At 44.8% G+C, this 21,776-nt stretch overlaps 1 protein-coding gene across 2 annotated transcripts in view; it reads right to left on the bottom strand.

Annotated features, from left to right (window-relative positions):
• Positions 1-21,776, bottom strand: part of pde3b (phosphodiesterase 3B) — a 38,421-nt gene that overhangs the window by 7,115 nt on the left and 9,530 nt on the right. Inside the window, exons 2-12 of one of the 2 annotated variants that reach the window (XM_084476665.1) lie at positions 11,465-11,515; positions 9,529-9,780; positions 8,821-8,963; positions 7,783-7,886; positions 6,091-6,310; positions 5,604-5,695; positions 4,692-4,888; positions 3,726-3,860; positions 2,498-2,609; positions 1,971-2,084; positions 1,548-1,747 (exon numbers count right to left, since the gene is read on the bottom strand). In XM_084476665.1, the coding sequence (XP_084332791.1) occupies positions 1,548-1,747; positions 1,971-2,084; positions 2,498-2,609; positions 3,726-3,860; positions 4,692-4,888; positions 5,604-5,695; positions 6,091-6,310; positions 7,783-7,886; positions 8,821-8,963; positions 9,529-9,780; positions 11,465-11,515 (1,620 nt within the window). Of the gene's footprint in view, positions 1-1,547; positions 1,748-1,970; positions 2,085-2,497; positions 2,610-3,725; positions 3,861-4,691; positions 4,889-5,588; positions 5,696-6,090; positions 6,311-7,782; positions 7,887-8,820; positions 8,964-9,528; positions 9,781-11,464; positions 11,516-21,776 lie in introns of both variants that reach the window. The other variant, XM_084476664.1, reaches the window with a different exon arrangement.

Raw genomic sequence — 21,776 nt, forward strand, 5'->3', positions numbered from 1 at the left:
GCAGTCAATCTCCTTCAGGGACGTATGGGCTCTGTGAGCTTCAAGACAACGTCCCCGCCGAGACAGCAGGGTGACGACCCGGAAACAAAGCCCCTGCATGCCGCCGTCGAGCCTCAGCGACCACGGACACACCCACAGGACGTCTGACGTCACGGGTTGATCCAGAACGTGTTCTATGTTCCGGAGATTTCACCTTACCGTCCGACTCTTCTCATGAATCTCACATAACCCTATCCACCCTAAAGGAGACCCTCTTAAGCCAGATAATACAATGGGCTTTTTTACCATAATACATTCCTCATTGAATTTATTAGAAAAAAAAGTTGTCCAATCAACTTTGTGATTAATTTTTTTTTAATCAATTCATCATGGAGGCTCTTTGGAGCAAACTCTCTTTCCACAGCTGCCACAAGGTTTATAGCGACATCGTTATTTGATGGACTATCACGCAACACTAGAAGAAGATTACAGATTAAAACAAAGATTTCAGGACTTCTGATGCACATGGGATTATTTACGGAGATATCAGGTACCTAGGTACCACTAGAAATCTCATCCCCAGAACCCGCTCAGACATAGAGCATGGAGACGAGGGAATGTTCACGCATCCATCCCTGATTATAAGTCTCAACACTTTTCATAGCTTCAGTGCCGACCATAAAGACGCATTCTGAACCTTTGAGTGCTAACAGTGGAGTCATGTGGGTCTCCCTGCGCCGTTCTGGGTTTTTATCATCTTTCCCAGCAAACACAAACTAATGACATAACTGGACAAAGGAAACGTCCCAGTACAGCGGAAAATAAATAATGTGTACTGTAGATAGTGTAGGACAAAGTTTGTATGTTTTACCGAACGTTTTAAACTTTGATACAGATTCAAGTACTGACTTGGACAGTAAAGTGAGGACAGTGAAAGCAAAAGTTAAAGATTAACATTACAGTAGGATGCCTATTCCATCCAAGTCAACATGAAAATGTTGACTTGGAATGTTTGTTTACTATATGAAGTATACTGTATAAGTAAGTCATGGATTTATTCTATTAGAATTATTTATTCAAAGTCATAATAATAAAAATAGCATATATAGGTATACAATGGAACCTATTGTGACAATACATGAAGTTTGTCTGAACACATTGAATCCATACACAGGATGTTTAGGCCTTGTATTTTTATGAAATCAGCTCATTAGTTATCATTTTGCCAAAAGGAAAATCCGAAGGAAACTCATACTATGTAGGTATGAGGACACTAGGGCTGCAACGATCATTTTTTCGGAGTAATAAATTCAGCATACTATAAAATGTAAAATAATAATAAAATAAAAAAAAGCCCATCACAAGTACCCAGAGAGCAAAGTGAAAGTGTCTTAAAAATAAGTATTTGTTTCATAATGATCCATGAACCAAATATGTTGCAAATGTTTGGTAATTGCACTTGATGAATGAATGATGAATCATTTACACAGACATTGTTTGTTTTCTGCCGATATCGGACATATCACTGCGGTCGTAGCCCGGGCGAGCGTTTGTGTGTGCTGCGTTACCTGTGCTGCGTTAGTGGCTACTAAGAAGGCGTTGGTGCGCCCCGGGTGGTCGTAGTCGTGCATTGCGGCTGCTACGTAGAGGGCCATGAGCTCCAGGGCGGGGATGTTCCAGGCCAGGCAGCCGTAGCTGTCGTCCGAAATGGAGGAGCTCTTGGAGGAGGCATAGGACACCCTGCCCGGCGAGATGCCGCTGTCTGAGTCTGTCACAACAACAACAACAACAACACATAAGTATTCAATGTATACCAATGCCTATATCCTGGCGGAATCCTTTTAGAGTGATGTTGATATAACCAAATTAAAAAAATAGCAGAATACCTAAAAGCACCTGTGTGACATGGCATGACGACCGCATTGACACCTACACTAAAATGCACTATTGTTTTACGACGTAATCCCTCCGGCTTCTGTCCCCCGGTTTACCTGTGTCACTCCCAGTCACATGTTCAGTGTGGATTTGCTGGAATCCGGGGATTGGCCGAGTGGTCAGATACCAGACGGCGTGGAGCACATCAGTAGCATGGACCCTGTTATGATCTGTTATATTACATTTGACATGTTAGGGACATGTTACCAAAACATTCCTATATTGGACCTATATTGTGGCTCAATTCTAGACTAATGGTTGCAACAATAATCGTCGTAATAATAATAATGTGTATATATATATATATATATACATTTATTAAAAAAGGTACTGTAGGTAAGATTTAAGAGCTATTATTTGAATCCAATATTTTGGGAAATGGCATGGCCATCCGTCAGCGATAAGTGAGTTAAAATTCAATGCGTGGAGAAATTTTGTGTTTTTTTGTGTTGAGTTGATCTCTCTCTTTACAGCTGTAGACTCGTACCCATAGCAGCTTTAAGTTTTTGTTCTAGAGCAAAAGAGAGCAAAAAAAATAGAGCAATCATCGTTAAGCTTACATCCTCAGTGGGGAACTACTCACAAGGAATGTCCCTGTATCCGTCCTCTAGGGCACAAAAGTACATCATGAACTCCTTCACAGGGATCTTAAAGATCTCAAACAGACAGGTATCTCGGAACAGGGTGTACGTCACCTGGGGAAATAAAATGAAATCTCTAAGTCCCTCCCACGCACAAACACACACACACACACACACACACACACACACACACACACACAGCAACAGCACAGGCCCTGTTTCAAGAACTTGTATTTCCAGGTTAAAAACCTGGTACATAGCAGGTAAGATCTGAGATATCCCCACCCTACAGCAGGGCATTTAAGCAGCGATTTATGTGACACTTCTGAAACCGTGACATTATGGCTGGTCACTTCCGTCGGACATAACGGCGGATATCGGAGCGCAAATTGTTCCGTGCATGGCAAAGCCATGGAGCAATGAATGAATGCTTTTTGGTTTGGTTGCTATTATGAAGCACGCTCATTGGGTCGCAGCAGAGAACGAGCAGGGATTAGACCAAAAAAGAGAACGTTGTTTTGTAATGCAAATGACTGCATTTTCAAGTATTTCACTACAGTAAGCTCTGCAGTCAACTAGAGCCACCACCTTTCTTAAAAAAAAGGAAAATAAGTAGATTAACATACTATTATAATACACAGTTTCGTTATTTTTATCAGCAAGTTAAAAAAAAAGAACGGGCAAACTTTAGATGGCTTCAACTAGTAGTCGCGCAAAGGGTTTCCATTGTGACGCGGTGCAAACGAACGGAGAAGGCTGACACTAGGCTTCAACCAATTACAACACTGAAATAGTGATGATGGCTTGGGAATTTTAAGGGTGCAACAGATCATGGTCTTTGAAGTCTGTATTGAACGCACATTTTTCGAATCAATCCTGACAGGAAAGCGCTTGTTTGAGTCACTTTCTGACTGGTAATACTTCTGACAACAATAATGACACTGAGTTGAGGCTGAATGTAGAATGACTTGCTCTTTACTGTCCAACTCAGTGCACATCAAGTCATAAGCAATCAAACCATGAGCACTGAGTCCTGAAAATACAGTCCATTAAAAGACACAAAAATCCCAGCCAGCTACCTGAAACAGGCCCCATTACTACCATTAGCAACTAACTCCAAATAACTAATCCAAAGACGTTTCTAACATAAGCTTCCCTATATTTGGCAGCATATGAAATTATAGTTTGAAGATAAAATAAAACGTAAACGTCTGAAAGGAGGAAACCTACATAGCTTAGTATCCGCCCCGTCTTCCCTCCGGTTCTGTCAACCAAGTCAAAGATCTGGAAGTTCCAGCTGTTGATCCGCTCCATGAGGGCATTGTGCTCCTCCAGCAGGGGGTCCAGTTGGAACTCCTGGTTACCCTGGGTACAGCATGCAGCATGCAACACATAACAGACACCTTCACCAAAACATCAACTGCACTACATCACTACAATAATGACTCTTTTGAATAATGACTCTAATGAATTTTTTTTCAATATAATGGTACTTATTTATTGTTAGGCTAAGCATTCTGATAATGCATGTACACCAACTATGAAAGGACATGCACAAAGCATGTAACCATCAACCTTTATGATGGCACTAATTAATTACAGTACATGCACTGGCCTACATTTGTGACTTTCATCGGCCGGTGTCTCTGTTGAAACATGTTGGTGTTGAGTTATAGTCTAGTATAGTATATGCTGCTAGATAAATCATAGTCTAGTAGAAAGTATATAGGTGTTGAGTTAAAGTCTAGCATAGTATAAACTAAACATAGTATAGTCTTGCACAGTGTTTTTCCACAAACAATATATATAATTGAAAATAAATATTGCATAAATGTTTTTGTTTTTTTTATAGGGTTATGGCTTTTTACTATTTCAAAAATAGTTTTGCTTTGTGCATTCCAGCATATGTTTTCCATTCGATTTTTTTTTGTTCCCATTGATTTTTGGTGTAATTTGTGTTGTATAAATAAACACACTGTGGGCACACTCTGTCCGGCCATGGCCTTCTGGCACTAATCACTTCGTACAAAGGGGGACGAAGTGATTCTTTACTCAGCCCCTGCATGTGTATATTTATCTTTGCTGACAATTTTATTGCTGACAATTTAGTGGTACAACTAAAGTCAAAGGTACCACTGGTCTAGTATACGGTATGTTGTAGGCTGAGGTTTGAGTTAAATGAATCACGAGTCACACCTCTGAGCGGAGCGTCTGCAGCGCTGTGCTGCTGGGGGTCGTCTCCTCCTCCTCCTCCTCCTCCTCCTCCACCTCCTCCATCTCCTCCTCGGCCGGCCCCTTGTCCTCCACGCCGGACCTCCTCTCTGCGGAGGCCTCGGCCTCCACGCTCTCCTCCCTGATCAGAGCCTCCACCGTGAACTCTAAACTCTCGCACACTGTGGAGGAACAGGAGACACAACGCAAATGTGAGCACATACACGCACGTAGACACAGACAAAGACTCGCACACAGAAAGGACACACAAAAACATGACCGTTTAAACATATGTTCACATGGATGATGTTATCAGTGGTGCTTTAACCACTGTCTGCGTGCGTGGTGTGACTCGGTGCTGCTTATGCTCGTCAGTGCTGTTGATATCGACGCATTCGCTTACAACGTATTGTTGTAGTGCATTTTGACTTGTTGGCTAATTGAAGCCTATGAGATTTGGTGCTTATTTCAATATAATATTATAGAAGACAAACATTGACCAAAACGACATTATAAAACATCAAAGTCATTCTGTTTGTTTGCAGGTATATCTAATTTAATCTAACCGACATTGGAGGTTGTACTTGTTGTGTCCTACAGTTCGACCCATTTGTGAAGTTTGTGTGTTGTCCAATAGATGGCAGCACATAGCCAATACAAATCAATTTATAGCGCAACAATTACAGTCACAGAGATCTTTATGGGCCTGCATCCAGAGATAATGACATAACTGCTGGCAGCCTTACTGCACACACACATGTAAATAAAGTCCCTGAAGGCACGGATAATGAAGTAATGATCATTGTACTGTTCCACCACGGATAATGAAGTAATGATCATTGTACTGTTCCACCACGGATAATGAAGTAATGATCATTGTACTGTTCCGCGTTGGACCTGAGCGTCTTCGCTGGGCGTCGGTGGGGTGCGGCTGCTGGCTCTCTCCAGCGTCTCCACTGGACGTTCCCTTCGCCGCCTGACGTCCACAGCTGCAACACACACACACACACACACACACACACACACACACGTCACACACGCAAGTCAGGCAACAAAGAAGAAAGACGTAGTAAGTAAGTCTGAAGGAATTGGGCCAAACGCTTTCTCGGCACTCTGAGTGTATACCGTTTTTGATTTGTTCAAATTGATTCGGCTCAAGAGATAAGGCAGGTTGTCTGGCAAATGTAAGGTTGCCGGTTTGATCTCCAGCTCCCGTCTTAGTTAGTTAGACGGGTCGACCCCATGTCCTGAAACGACTGGACATCCACCGCCTCCATTTTCTGCTACGGTAGTTCCTCCCCTGAGGTCAGGTGGGGGTGTATACAGTACCAGGTGCACACCCCCACGGTGGTGCTACGGTAGGCCCCTCCCCTGAGGTGTTTACCTGGTGCACAGCGACGCGGTGGTGCTGCGGTAGGCCTGCTGGAAGTCCATGGGCTTGTGCGTGCTCAGACTGACGCTGGGCTTGGTCAGGAAATCGGCCGTGTCTGGAAACTCCACCGGCGAGGAGCGGGCGAGCAGGGAGGAGGTGGAGGCGGGGGCGGGGCCCGCCGTGGCAGGGCTGTGCGTGGGCGACGCCAGAGGGCTCAGGCTGGGGGACACCCCTGGGTGGGAGAGACAAGAGGCTTTTTTACCACTTGATGCATCAACGCTCCAATCACGGTTCTGGCTACTTTTGATTGATTGTGTTTTATGTGATATCACATGATTTCAAAATACATGTAAATGCAAGCGCACACAATTTCTCCCTCTTGCAACTGTAACCCTAACTGTAAACCTTCTATCGAGATGAATTAACAATGCGTATAAAAGATAGCTGTCATTACAGGTCTATGAATGTAGTTCACCACTACAGATGCATGATTCATGATATGAATCATGGTCAGTGTACATAACTAATCACAATTAGGTATCTTGGTCATATTATGACCAAGATACCTTATTGTGATTAGTTATCCAAAATTATTCACAGGTTAAAAACCTTCTAAAATCCACCTTAGTGCTATGTAAATTGATTGTTGCCTTTTCACAAAAGAAAATCGCTTTTACTTGTAAGCTTACAATTAATGATTAAATAACGAAAGACCTGACTCTATCAAGGATCATTATCACATGACACTTGATACTGCTGTCACTACAGGCCAGTACAGGCCACTGCTGTCACTGGAAATGGAGGGTTGAGGGGAGGTCTTCAGTTAGCTGCTATCTGCAACCTCACCACTAGATGCTTCTTAATTATACACACCAGACCTTTAAGATCATACACTAACCAATCTAGAAATATTGAGAATTGCAGCCGGAAAACACAAACACACAAACACATACACCGAAAGCAATCAAGATTCATAAAAGTTACAAAAAGTGGTGTACATTACACACATAGTGCAATACCGTCTGGTCTAGTAACACAATGACAACCACAATAACCATAATGACAATCATGCAGTGTGCAGATGGAAGGTAAAAAAAAACACGTTCAATGATAAACAACTATCGCCTTGCTTTTGAATATGAATATCAGGGTATCTGCAGGTTTCAGCAAGTCAAATTTAAGACTTTTTAAGACCTTTTTAATACCACCTTGAATGAAATTTAAGACCTAAAGCACGCGATGGTGGGGGGGGGATCCCGCTGTAGTACAACCCAAGCATAGCATGTGTGTCACTCAATGAGACTCATTCAAGTTGACTTTTTGTCTGTTTATTGAACATAAAGTGATACTCAGTGCTCTCTGGTTCAAAAGCTGTAAGCACAAGTGCAGTTTAACGGCGTGTTTCCGACCAAGTATCTAGCAAGAAAGAAGCCTCTCTACGTGTCCTTCCCGAAAAGTCCCACGAGAAAAATAAAAAAATAAATAGTCCTGCCCCGACAAATTTAAGACCTTGAGTTACAGTATTTAAGACAAGCATATGATATTTTTAACGAATTTAAGACTTTTTAAGGCCTTAAATTTAGAAACATGAATTTAAGACTTTTTAAGACTTTTTAAGACTTTTTTAGGATGCGCGGACACCCTGGCATATGCATCAAGGGGAATAATGACGCCATTCTAGAGACAAAAGCAGCAGCGCCCCACCTGTTCTTCTGGAGCCTGCGTGGTAGGTGAGGGTGACGGAGGAGGACCTCTGCTTGGGGATGGTCAGCAGGTTGGCATTGGGTCCGTTGGACATAGACCCTGAGCTGGAGTAGAAGAGACAACAACGCATTCAATTCATCACGATTCTTTTGCAGAAATTAAAGTGCAATTATGTACATTTTTATTATGTTTTTATTCATAGTTATTTAATTTTTTGTTGTTGTAGGGGTTGGGTTCTAGTAGCAGACGGAGACAAAACATTTCATTCTTTGGTACTCATAGTACAATGTCAATAGATCAACTAAAAGAATTGCCATCAATGGAAGCCTATTGGCTGCAACAACTGGTGCACTGCTGCTGTCCTGTGGCACAAAGTGGATACTACACAACAGATTCATCTGCCAGTAAGGAGCATGTAAGTGTATGGACATTGATCCAGAAGATCAGAAGAGTTTAAAAGGGACAACATGCAAAAATGTTTTGTTTTGGAATTTACTTTAAAACACATTATGTCATGAAGACGCTAACTTTAAGGCTACAGGGATCTTGGTTGGTAAGGGGAAGGGAGGTGTACCAGGTACCTGGTCAGCTACAGTGGGGTAAATGTGCTAGGTACCCGGTCATGTTAAGGTGGGGGAGGTGTACTAGGTACCTGGTCAGGTTAAGGTGGGGTAAGTGTGCCAGGTACCTGGTCAGGTTAAGGTGGGGTAAGTGTGCCAGGTACCCGGTCAGGTTAAGGTGGGGTAAGTGTGTCAGGTACCTGGTCAGGTTAAAGTGGTGTAAGTGTGCCAGGTACCTGGTCAGGTTAAGGTGGGGGAGGTGTACTAGGTACCTGGTCAGGTTAAGGTGGGGGGGGTGTACGTCATGTTAAGGTGGGGTAAGTGTGCCAGGTACCCGGTCATGTTAAGGTGGGGTAAGTGTGCCAGGTACCTGGTCAGGTTAAGGTGGTGTAAGTGTGCCAGGTACCTGGTCAGGTTAAGGTGGTGTAAGTGTGCCAGGTACCTGGTCAGGTTAAGGTGGGGGGGGTGTACTAGGTACCTGGTCAGGTGCACGTCGGGGTGCGCTCTCTTGCCACTGTTGCGCTCCCAACGCAAGGAGGCGGAGTCGAGAGGCGGGGAGGCGGAGGAGGTGGAGCCCCGTCGGAGCTGCGGGGTGGGCAGGCTGCTCCGGCTGTTCAGCCCCTGATGTGCAGAAGAACGAAATTAAAACCAAAAATACGGTTTTTTTTATTCATTCATTCATTCATTCATTCATTCATTCATTCAACACAGCAGTCAAACACATGATTACCTGAACATTATTACGTGTATGCATGTGAGTGTACACACCTGGTTGCCTATGTAACGCACTACTTCGTTCCCATATCAGACTAGCCCAATTATGCACGCTTGTTTCCGCGATACATCCGCGATACATGAGCTGGTCGCACGCCGTACCATTTCCTTTACGCAAAATGAGCTTTCAAGGGGTGACACGCCGGCACGCGTCGGCACGTTACCGTGACCGCCACACCTCCCTCCTCCGACTGAACACCGGGGGGGGGGGGGGGGGGGGGCGCACAGCGGGTGTCCTCAGCCTCCCTCACACTTTACGCATTACGCAGCGATCACTTTACACACACACACACACACACACACACACACACACACACACACACACACACACACACACACACACACACACACACACACACACACACACACCCCCCCCCCCCCCGTCGCGGTCAGCCCGGCCCGCGAAACTCACCTTCAGCGACTTCCTGTCGGGCCTCTCCGTCGGGTCGTCGGCCGTCGGGTCGCAGGAGTAGAAGCCGGGGAACGGCGTGAAGGGGTTGACCCGCGGGCGGCAGGACCCCGAGAAGGTCCCCATGAGGCTGGAGACGCTGCGCAGCGAGGAGGAGGCGTGCGGCGGCAGGGACGCGTCCGTCAGCAGCTCTGACACCAGGTTCCGCGCCTCGTTGATGACCGACAGGTCCACGCCGTTGCCGCTCACCGCCCCCTGCCCCCGCCACGGACCATGGGTTATCGTTTATTACCGCATCACCGCTGTTTGTTGTTGTTGTTGTTTTTTTTTACATACAAGGTTTTGTTTGTTGCTGTGTTGGCGTCGTGAGAAAACACACCAAATGACGTACACACGTTGACCACGGGTAAACACACGACCGCCGCGCGATGTGAATCGCAAACCATGTTTGGTGAAACACAAGCGTGCGTCAGGAAGCACGACCGCGCACGGTAGAAAAACCAACAACGACACACCACACAACGTGGTGACAGTTACCATGAATTAGAACAAGACACACACACACACACACACACACACACACACCATTGATTAACACACAACGGTGCACCAACACAACCATTCAGCAACACACAACCATGCACCAACACACAACCATTCACCAACACACAACCATTCAGCAACACACAACCATGCACCAACACACAACCATGCACCAACACACAACCATTCACCAACACACAACCATTCACCAACACACAACCATTCACCAACACACAACCATTGACACCCCTGTACACTAACACACAACCATTGACAGACACACAACCGTACACCAACTCACCACCATAGACCAACCTACCCATAGACCAACACACAACCGTAGACTAATGGGCTGATTGTGGTCCCACGTTCACGCAACGCAATGACACCGCAGACGCTTCGACGCAGTCGGGAACCTGTTTTGGTTCTGCGTCGGGTTTTAGTGAGCGGACCAATCACAGCCCTTGCGGCTGCGTCGCCTCGACGGAAGGTCGGTGGACGCAAGGAGGGTCCGCAAGGACGTAGGGGGTCCGTAAGTTAACCCCCTTGCGTTGCGTGAACGTGGGACCATAATCAGCCCTTAACACAACCATGCACCAACACACAACCATTAACGCCCCTATACCCTAACACACAACCATAGAAAGACACACAACAATACACACAAACTCACAACCATGGACCAACCTACCCATAGAACCAACCCACACCCATAGACTAACATGACCATGACCCAACACACAACCACACACCGTGAATGAACACACAGACAGAGGGTATGGGTCAGTTAGGGTCATGTACATATGGATTAGTTGAAAGAACAGTGGGTAAAAAAAAAAAAGACTCCCGACTACCAGATTCAAACCCGGGTTGACACAGGATGACTCCCCAACACGCTGGGGCGACGCGCGGTGGGTGTAAGGGGTAGGACGTCCTCACAGCATCTACAGGCTGGTTCTAGTATTGTCTTGAATACATTTGGTTGAGTCAGCAGCACAAGGTAGGCTGGTTGAAGGCCGGTTTAGGGCAGACGTGTGAGCGACTAAATGGAGTGAGAGATTCTTTAGCCCCATGTGACGGCCCCCGTTTGCTCTTCTCATTCTAGCTCATGGTATCATTGTGACATGAATCCCCCCGCCACACACACACACACACACACACACACACACACACACACACACACACACACACACACACACACACACACACACACACACACACACACACACACACACACACACACACACACACACACACACACACACTTTCAGAGTTGTTGATTTGAAAACAGCAAAGAAGATTGGACATATTTGAGAACATGCTTGATGCCGGTGGCTCATTGTTGACAGACCACTGCGGTGCACTGGGAGAGGGCACTGGGTTGCTGCTCACTGACCTGGTACTGGGGCTTGTACCAGTGCTTCAGGTCCCAGTCCCACAAGATCATCTGGAAAACAGGCAAGAGACACATGTCACAACAACGCTGGCTGAAACTGAACGCTATCTGAAACAAATAAGTGTGGTTGTAAGCTTCTGTATTTTAGAGAATGTGTGTGTGTGTGTGTGTGTGTGTGTGTGTGTGTGTGTGTGTGTGTGCGTGCGTGCGTGCGTGTGTGTGTGCGCGCGCGCGTGCGTGTGCATGTGTATGTGCATGTGTTTCCAGTAAAATGCCTGGCTTTCGAAAAGGAGGTATCAATGAAAGGGGCTTAGAAAAATCTTTACAGTCTTTGCATTGACTTTCCTTTTATTTCCTGCAAAGCAAGATACACTTTCTCACATGGCTGTGCTTTTGAACCTCAAAGAGATAGCAAACTGAGCAATTCTCAGAAGGCAAAATAAGAAAACCAAACCACATCAACCACAATGTTACGTCTACAATGGAGTTGTGAAATGCGATCTGGCTCAAACGACGTCAATCGGCATCATGCACATCATTGGTTATTTTTTTTATTATTACTAAATAGGTTCTCCCTCTTACATTAATGTTCTGTACACAGGCGGTGTAGAGTTAAAGTGGCACATGATATCCTCAGTTGAAAAAGCCTAATCCTCCACTAACATTTAGGATAAAAAATAAAAATTTAATAAAAATTAAATGACGAATAAAATCAATTGTAGATCAAATGTAATCTTGTGGAGAAACACATCTTGACAAATAAAAAAATGAAATGTCTGTGCTGATCGCTCCAAAGCCGAAGATCATAATAAGTAGATAAGGAGACTACCGTAACAATTAAGGTCTTCAATCAGGTTGCCATGTTAAAACAAATCAGTAAACATTTCCCTCCAACTGGACTACAGTTCCTCACCACCAGGGGGCGAAACGCATCGGGTCTGTCCCATGTAAGCAGCACAGCCAACAACCTCAGCGTATCCCATCTGCATCCATGAGATATACAGACACATTTCAATGCCTTCTGATCAATATTGAGTTGTCCGTACATCATGTCATAAAAACAACAAAACACGTTCTAAAATTACTAAATTATGCATTTAAGATCATAGGTTGTCACCGTGAACCAATTGACATATACATATAATGCACCCAAGAAAATGTATATTATTTCATTAAAAAATACCAATGGAGAAGTTATATCCATTAGAACTTCGAATTCAACCCCAAATTCTACAACTATATTGTTTTCCATCTTCATTAGTGGCTGCGTCACTTAAGGTAAATTCTTAAACTATTAAGTGTAAGATGAGCAGGAGGAAGCATGCTGGCTAAATACATCACATGACTAGGGAAGCAGCAGGGGTCAACTACGATTACTGTTTCAGTTTGTCTAATTATATTCTAATTCGGCTGCAGTGAGCAATGTATGTTCTTTTGTTTACAACGAGGAACGGGAGGTGACGGTTCGTCCGCGCGTTAAACACATCGGTGTCTTTATCAGCTCGTCATTGATCAAAGTGGGATGTTGGATGTTTGTCATCAGCATCTGTACAATGCCGCCCCAACATTTAATATGGCAAATAAGCCCTGCCATGGCAACCCAACAGAGAGGCCAGCAAACAATGCTCCAATCACCATGGCAACAGCATGGGGGGGGGGGGGGGGGGGGGGGGGTCGCCAGGTTGTTGGCTATTTTCTTGTTGATGGAGAGATGCACAGCAAAAAAGAGAAGCGGGTGGAGGGAATGCACAGTAAAGGACAAAGAAAAGAGACCAGAGGAGAGGAGATGGTATGAATATAATCTATGAAATAGAATATATATCGAATAGAATATTCAACGGCTCTACCATGCAAACAAAAAAGTGTAGTGTGCGCCGCACACAGAGACAGACCGGCCCTCGCCACATAAAGGCAGACCTCCATGGACACACATTAACACATTAAGACCAGAAAAAAAAATAAAAAACTGCCTTCTCATGCACACATGCATATGCGCACACGATGACACACAAGAAGACAACAAGCAAAACATGATAACAGTTTGCATGAAGAAACAAAAGGAAGCCTATAGTCTCATAGACAGTTGGTGAGACGGCGGTGGCGTTCCAGCACAGAAGTCCGACCAGTACCAGCGGCTCCGGGCACACCTACATGTGCAGGTCTTATAGCGTGTGCATGAGAATGAGTTATTTGTGGGAGGACTGTGATTGGTAGCTTGACAATAGGCGAGAGAATGGCTTCTGAATAGTGTTGTGGGGATCGGCGAGCAGCTTATAGAGAACCAAAGACACGACCCGGAGCCATTTCGTAAAAAACAAGACCCACGGCCGAAATTGTTTAGCATGAGCCTATCGGTGTGTAATATTGTCATCTCATTTTTAATAGAAGCTATGGCAGCTAGTGGCTACCGCTCAATCAGTTAGTTGCAGCTGGGTGTTATATGAGCAGGGCTCTTGCACTTTGGTGTGATAGGTGGACTAAACACACTAATAAGTGTGTGTGTGTGTGTGTGTGTGTGTGTGTGTGTGTGTGTGTGTGTGTGTGTGTGTGTGTGTGTGTGTGTGTGTGTGTGTGTGTGTGTGTGTGAGAAAGTGACAGAGAGAGAGAGAGAGAGATATAGAGACAGAGAGAGAGAGAGAGTAACAGAGAGAGAGAGAGAGATAACATGTTTAAAAGAATGTGCGTATAGAAAACAGAATTGGAGAGAAAGTGTGTGTGTGTGTGTGTGTGTGTGTGTGTGTGTGTGTGTGTGTGTGTGTGTGTGTGTGTGTGAGAGAGAGTGACAGAGAAAAAGAGAGATAGAGTGACAGAGAGAGGGAGAGAGAGACAGAGAGACAGAGAGAGAGAGAGAGAGAGAGATAACATGTTTAAGAGAATGTGCGTATAGAAAACAGAATTGGAGAGAAAGTGTGTGTGTGTGTGTGTGTGTGTGTGTGTGCGTATGTGTGCGTGCGTGCGTGTGCGTATGTGCGTATGTGCGTGTGTGTGTGTGTGTGGCAGTGGTGGTGGTGGTGGTGGTGGGGGGGGTGGGGCAGGCAGAGAGAAGTTGCCTCTGACAGCCAGAGGACGTTTATACGGAGAAGCGGGGCGGTGCTGACGTCAGTCAGCGCCGCGACACACCGCGTCAGCACCACCCTACAGACGCACGCCCTGATAATGAGGAATGGGCTCTTGTCGTCACACACACACACACACACACACACACACACACACACACGCACACACACGCGCGCTCGTCTTACAAGGGCTGAGACCAACGCAGGCCCACACATCACCTTATACAATAGAGCAAAAATAATGACAAAGGACAAAGACATGGAGGGGGGGGGAAAGAAAGCAGTCGGCGTACGCACTGCTGTAGGAAACAAAGGACCAGCGGAGGTCAGCTCCGGGCCATGCTTGTGCGAGGATAAAAAGTGATTTTGTAGAAATGATTACAATTATTACAATAGGAGGTACCTGTATCTATCAGGATACCTCAAGCCTTCAAGTAAAAGGAACACTGGGAATGTTAAACTAGGTTTGTCTGATCAACTTTAATTGCTAGCGTTATTATTTTTGTAGTAGTAGAAGTAGTATTGTGGGGGGGGGGGGGAAAGGGGGGGAAGGATTATTTTTGCTATAGTCTTTGATTTTGTCTCTACTGAAATCACGTTGAAATAACAATTGGACCTGGTGAGTTATCATAGATAATATTAAGGGAAACATTTAGCTGTTGTATATGACAACAAGGTTTTTTATAATTGATAAACAAACACTTTTCTGAATTCTGAAACAATGTTCCAGGAATGGCGCAATAGAAAAGAAAGGGCATGCTAAGACTCTGAAAACTGATTAGCACAATTTATTAAAATGAGCCAATATTATTAATCTTGAGAAAATTATACCAACTTCAGTCAAATTCCATGTCGCTTGTTATTTTTTATTGAAGAGAATTGTATTTTAATTTGCATGTACAAAGGCTAATTTAAAATTATGTAAAGATAAGAAACTAAGCGATTGACTTTACTATTTGTGTCATGTACGCATAATTAACACTAACACTAACTCAAGAGCTAAACTGGAGATAATTTAAAAACACAATGTTTCAATTTCATAGCTTTATCAAAATTAAAATCGGTCAACGATGTGTCCAATAACCATCTCATGCATGGCTTGCTGTGTAACGATAGGCTAAGACTGACGTCGCATGCATCCAAACCCTTTGGGTTTGTTTACAACCATTTGCGTCATATGGCTCACTCATCACTAATGACACCGGCACGGTGTCAAGATCAAATGACAAAACAGCAGGTTGACACACCTCGTTGTGGCCGACTTGTACCCGTCAGCCTGGCTTTGCATAGAGCTGAGCGCGCCCCACTGTCCGTTCCGGTGTGCTTCCATCAAGGCATTTGCATTTGTGGTTAGTGCTCTTACAAAGAGAGGGCAAGGCAAAACGCTGTCCACCTGGGGTGAGGTAAACCCGATGAAGCACTGGTGTCCTTCTCTATTCATTTCTACACTCGGAATGGACGTGTGACATACAGGCAACCACAAAGGAACCGCTTTGTGCTTTGTTAAACGCACATACATTTACAAACCCCTCCGTGCCCCGAATGTATACTAAATGTTTGCAGCCATGACGGAGAGTTTTGCAATGAATGCCATTTGAAGGGTGTGTTTCAGCATGTACGCACCGCGCGGGGCTGCTATAAAGCCTTCCAGTGGTCCATTCAAGAGCATGAGCCGCTGCAAGCATTGCTGATTTACAGCTGCTCAGCCCGGGGCTACCTGCTTGAGGAACACCAGGCCAGACACACACAGCCGATGACGCAGGACAAGACATGACAAAACCAACCCCCTAGCCCCCACTCACTCTCATCCCAACAAGTAAAGACCAACGAAAAACAATCAAAGTCACATATATGGACACACACACACACACACACACGCAAGACCCCCACCCACAGCTCCCGACGTCCAACACCAGTCTCGTGGTCCCCCCCCCCCGTCTCCTAACGCCGCCACATTTCTTTACTGTGTTAATCCTTCAAGCACGTATTCACAAGATAAACCAGACTCCGGGAGTTTGTTGATGGCAATCAGGCCTATATACACGCTTGGCTAAAACGGTCTTGTGTACTCATAACCTTTCCACAGAGGAGAAAATGATTAGAGTGCTCAACTGTACGTCCAGGCACTGTAATGTTTATTTTTTTAGATACCATGATAATATCTGCCCTCTTAAAAAAAATAATTGGAGTAAAAAAGATAATAATAATAATGATGGCAAAAGTTGTAAATGAAAATAAATTTAAATTTGAAAAAAATATGTTGGTTTTATTATACTAAAGCAAGATGTCCAATAAAATAAAAGATAGAATGTTTTAAATATATAATCCTTTTTAAGCACTTGTTTTAAAGCGACTAATGAGGGGGGCTTGTGGTTAGGCAGCTGGACATATGCACTCTATCAACTCTTTAATCAAGTAAAGTTTTTACAATGTTCACTCTGGTAACTACAGTGAATCATGCAGTGCTCGTGAAGACACGTTTTCTGGGATGTTTCAACATCCTTTCAATTTTGATAACTCGGTTTTGACAATTTTATTTGTCCTGGTCATGGTACATCGAACCGTGTTTATTACTTACTTCATACAAGCTGCTATACTTTAATACTTAACACACTGTGGAGTTTGACAGCGGATCTGTTAAAACGTTACACAAACCAGATAATGAGGACACTGGGAAACAAATTATGCAATGTTGATGAGCTGCTACATATTGAATTGTGCACATTCGGACAGGAATTCTGAAAAGCGTATTTGTTTGCCTTTTTATCGCACTCAAAAAGATAGAGAGTAAGAAAGAATGAATTATAATTCTCCTAAATGAACCGTGACAGCTACAGGGCTAATGTGACCCGTGCTGACTGACGGGGTGTATCATGAAAACAGGAATGCGGTGATTCCATACAGAGAACGAGGTCTCCACTCGGGCTGTCAGCGTCCACTCTGGTGGTGGAGGTTTCTGCTGCTGGCTACCTGCCAGGCCTCGCAGAGCTTCCATAATGACAAACACGTGTTTGCAGGAACAACAAGAATTCCACAATCCGCGTAAGGTCAACCTTAGTACGTCAATGATGAACTTTTTGCCACAATAGCATGTTTCCGACCGACCAACCTATAACTATGGGGCTGTGTTCGCAACACAAAGACTTTAGGTCGTTGTGCAGATAGCTATAGAAATTACCCTTCAAAATAATATTCTGTTTGTAAGTCCAACAGTAAGTATAAAATCTGTGCTCTCCCTCTATACCCCCTCTTGTATGTTGATCCACAAAGTCAAAAACAAACACGGGCATTTGATGGAGTCCTGTGGAACCGTAGCCCTGCATCATAGCGACAGACAGCTGCTCTGGACTGAAAGCCAAAGCAATCTAATCAGATTTAAAGTAACAAAAAAAAAAAAAAAACAGAGCTGTTGAGATAACTTTGCTTACCCTCTGCAACAAAACACCAAGAGCTTGGGCCTAACCTGCACAGTGGATATAGTAAAGTAAAAGGTGTGCCTGAATCCATCAGATTCAGGCACGGAAAATACAAACATTTGGTCTCTTTAAAATAAAGAAAACACCGAAGGACCCAATATCTGTAAGACGATATTATTATTAATATAGAAATGTGTGTATCTGTATGAGAGAACTACAGAGCTTACTTGGAATCTCTTATGTTACAGTTCAGGAATGCCCCTATAAATAGCCAGGCTGTTTGCTGCGTTACATGCAGGTTACACCTAATCTGTGTTTAATATCCTCCGTCGACCCGCACCTTTGCAATGCATCACCATCACAAAAAGAAAAGCTGGCAAGCATGTAGGCAGTTGTGACCTTTACTAAAGATGGCAGCGAGCCCAAGTGTAAATACCATGAATAGTCATTTTTCCCTCCTTTTAGCTCGCTTTGCTCTGCCAATCTACATGTTCATAAAAGGATTCAGGATTATCCAATTTTAACGTAAGCAATTATGAAAAGGACCATTAATTCTGTGACGCACACCCCGTCAGACGCAATATGTTGACAGAAATGTATGAAGCCCTGGTTTACAAGGGTTCAATAGCTAAGGGGGTCAGCTTCCTACCTTCGCTGCCTCTCACAATTTACCATCCAGCAAAGGAGTTTTTAAATCCTGCAATCAAGGAGAACATATTGTGTGTGTGTGTGCGTGTGTGTGTGTGTGTGTGTGTGTGTGTGTGTGTGTGTGTGTGTGTGTGTGTGTGTGTGTGTGTGTGTGTGTGTGTGTGTGTGTGTGTGTGTGTGTGTGTGTGTGTGGGTGTGTGTTACTTGCAGGTTATATCTGTCTGTGCTTTTTCATGTTTCCATCAACATAGCAGTTAAGACATGGGCCATGAAACAAAAGGGCTGTGTGAGGAAAATAGTCTATTATCTTGTTCAGGAAGACCAGAAACACTGGCATGGGATTTTTCCCCAAGACAAACCCTTTTAAACTTTGACTCCCTTTACAACATCCTGTAAGTTATGGCAGATGATCACGATAGCTTACACTGAATTTGTTTTTGCTGTAGCATTTCCCAATCTACCAGATTTAGAAACTAACTGATTTTGTCTTTGTGAAATGTAAATAAGATTGGTTACCAATTTTGAAATGTAGCAAATAAAATAATAAATCTGTATAACCAATCAAGAGAAAATGTCAAATGAATCCTAGGGAAGTCTTAGTTATTTAAAGGAAAGAGGACTAGGCTCTCTGGAGGTGGGACAATAAATGTTGTAAATGGCCTGTCAATCAATGGGCTGTGTGTTTATCCTCTCAAGAGATAACCAGAGCGAAGCTAAATATACCCTGGCCCCACATAAACTAATAGAGTCTCCATCATTGTCTGAAACAATTTGCCTTAAAGAACACACGTAAGGAGGGAAGATAGCGAGGTATAGGGATCAACAACACAAACAATCCCCATTCTACAATTGCCCTAATGTATAAAACTTACAGACAATACGCTGGCACGATTCCACGTGTGTTACACCACGTGTGCGTGCTGATCCTACTTTAGGGTTCCTAGTGTTCCAATCAAGAAGGCAGCGTTGAGCAGGGCCAAAGAGCAGGCTAGTGCAGGGGCCCCGGGGCCCTTCGTACGACAGGAAGCCTATACCTGATATGGACATGTTAGATGAGGGAGGTTTGAAGCCTTGTAAGGGAACATCTGGCATTATCATGGGATCAGAGCAGGCTACTCTCATAAACACTGGCTAACGCCTGACTCCTCACGGCCCGGCCAATACAAGCAAGCATGTGAATACGCACTTTGTCTCTCTGAGCCAAGCTGTGGGCGGGGTCAAAAGGGCAGTCGAAAGGGCAGTCACGCTACCTCACTACCACTGCTACATTACTCGCACCGCAAACTCACTAACACGGCTACATCACTACCACCACTACATCACTACCACCACTACATCACTACCACCACTACATCACTACCACCACTACATCACTACCACCACTACCTCACTACCACCCCTACCTCACTACCACCACTACATCACTACCACCCCTACCACTGCTACATCACTACCACCACTACATCACTACCACCACTACATCACTACCACCACTACCACCGCTACCTCACTACCACCACTAAATCACTACCACCACTACATCACTACCACCCCTACCACCACTACATTACTACCACCACTACCTCACTACCTCACTACCACCACTACCTCACTACCACCACTAAATCACTACCACCACTACATCACTACCACCCCTACCTCACTACCACCCCTACCTCACTACCACCCCTACCTCACTACCACCACTACATTACTCACACCGCAAACTCACTAACACGACTACCTCACTACCCACTCTACCTCACTAGCACAACAACATCACTACCACCCCTACCACCACTACCTCTCTACCACCCCTACCTCATTACCACCCCTACATCACTACCACCACTACATCACTACCACCACTACATCACTACCACCACTACATCACTACCACCACTACATCACTACCACCCCTACATCACTACCACCACTACCTCACTACCACCCCTACCACCGCTACCTCACTACCACCCCTACCACCGCTACCTCACTACCACCCCTACCTCACTACCACCACTACCTCACTACCACCACTACCTCACTACCACCACTACCTCACTACCACCCCTACCACCACTACCTCACTACCACCCCTACCTCACTACCACCACTACCTCACTACCACCCCTACCACCGCTACCTCACTACCACCCCTACCTCACTACCACCCCTACCACCGCTACCTCACTACCACCGCTACCTCACTACCACCCCTACCTCACTACCACCCCTACCTCACTACCACCACTACATCACTACCACCCCTACCTTACTACCACCGCCACCTCACTACCACGGCTACATCACTAACAGTGCAACCTCAGTCACACAACAACCTCACTACCACCACTAACACCTCACTACCACCACTACCACCACTACCATCACTACCACCTCTAACACATCACTACCACCACTACCTCTCAATTACCTCTTCCTCCTCACCAACCCTTTTCTCACTACATCACTACCACCACTACCACCTACATCCCTACATCTCCGACACCGCTACATCATCACCAAATAGGAAATGGCTTCGTACCACAGCTTCCACATCGCCCCTCTTATTAAGTTATACTCCAACAGAAATACATGTAAGGGATTTGCTTACTTCAAATACACTAAGCCATAGTTACACATAGGAAAATAATCCAATCTCTGGCACAGAAAAGGCATAACAAGTAGACCATAGGACAAAGATAATAACGGTTAGTGTGTTCCTTTGAGGGGGTTAGCCAATGCGTGGGGTGAATTAGTGGAAGCATGCTGGATCTTGTCCCCCTGTCACCTAATGGCGTGGAGGCCGTGGTGGGGTGCAGAGGTAAGGCTCAGCACTACTGCACACAGCGGCACATGTCTCAAATTGCCACACTGATATTTTTTCTCATTACCTTTTTTTTTTATTCCCCGTTTGGTCTCATGTTTCTAACGTGTGGAAGCCAACAGTAGCCGCGTAGACTACGGCGGTGGCCACCACCACCACCCCACCGTGTTTTAGGCTCGTGCGTTCGAAGGTTAGATCAGAACAACTTTGGAGAACGAAGGCGGAAGACGGAATAACAGTAGAACATAAATAACGACGTTCGGTTTTTCCGCTATGTAGAAGTTTAACGTCAATAAGCTGTGTGAAAAAAATGTCTGTTTAATGCCATGAACCTTTCTCGCTTTGTGTTAGTAGTTCTCAGT

This window comes from Micromesistius poutassou (genome assembly GCF_964030765.1).
Source record: "Micromesistius poutassou genome assembly, chromosome: 12".
In the NCBI taxonomy this organism is placed as follows: domain Eukaryota; kingdom Metazoa; phylum Chordata; class Actinopteri; order Gadiformes; family Gadidae; genus Micromesistius; species Micromesistius poutassou.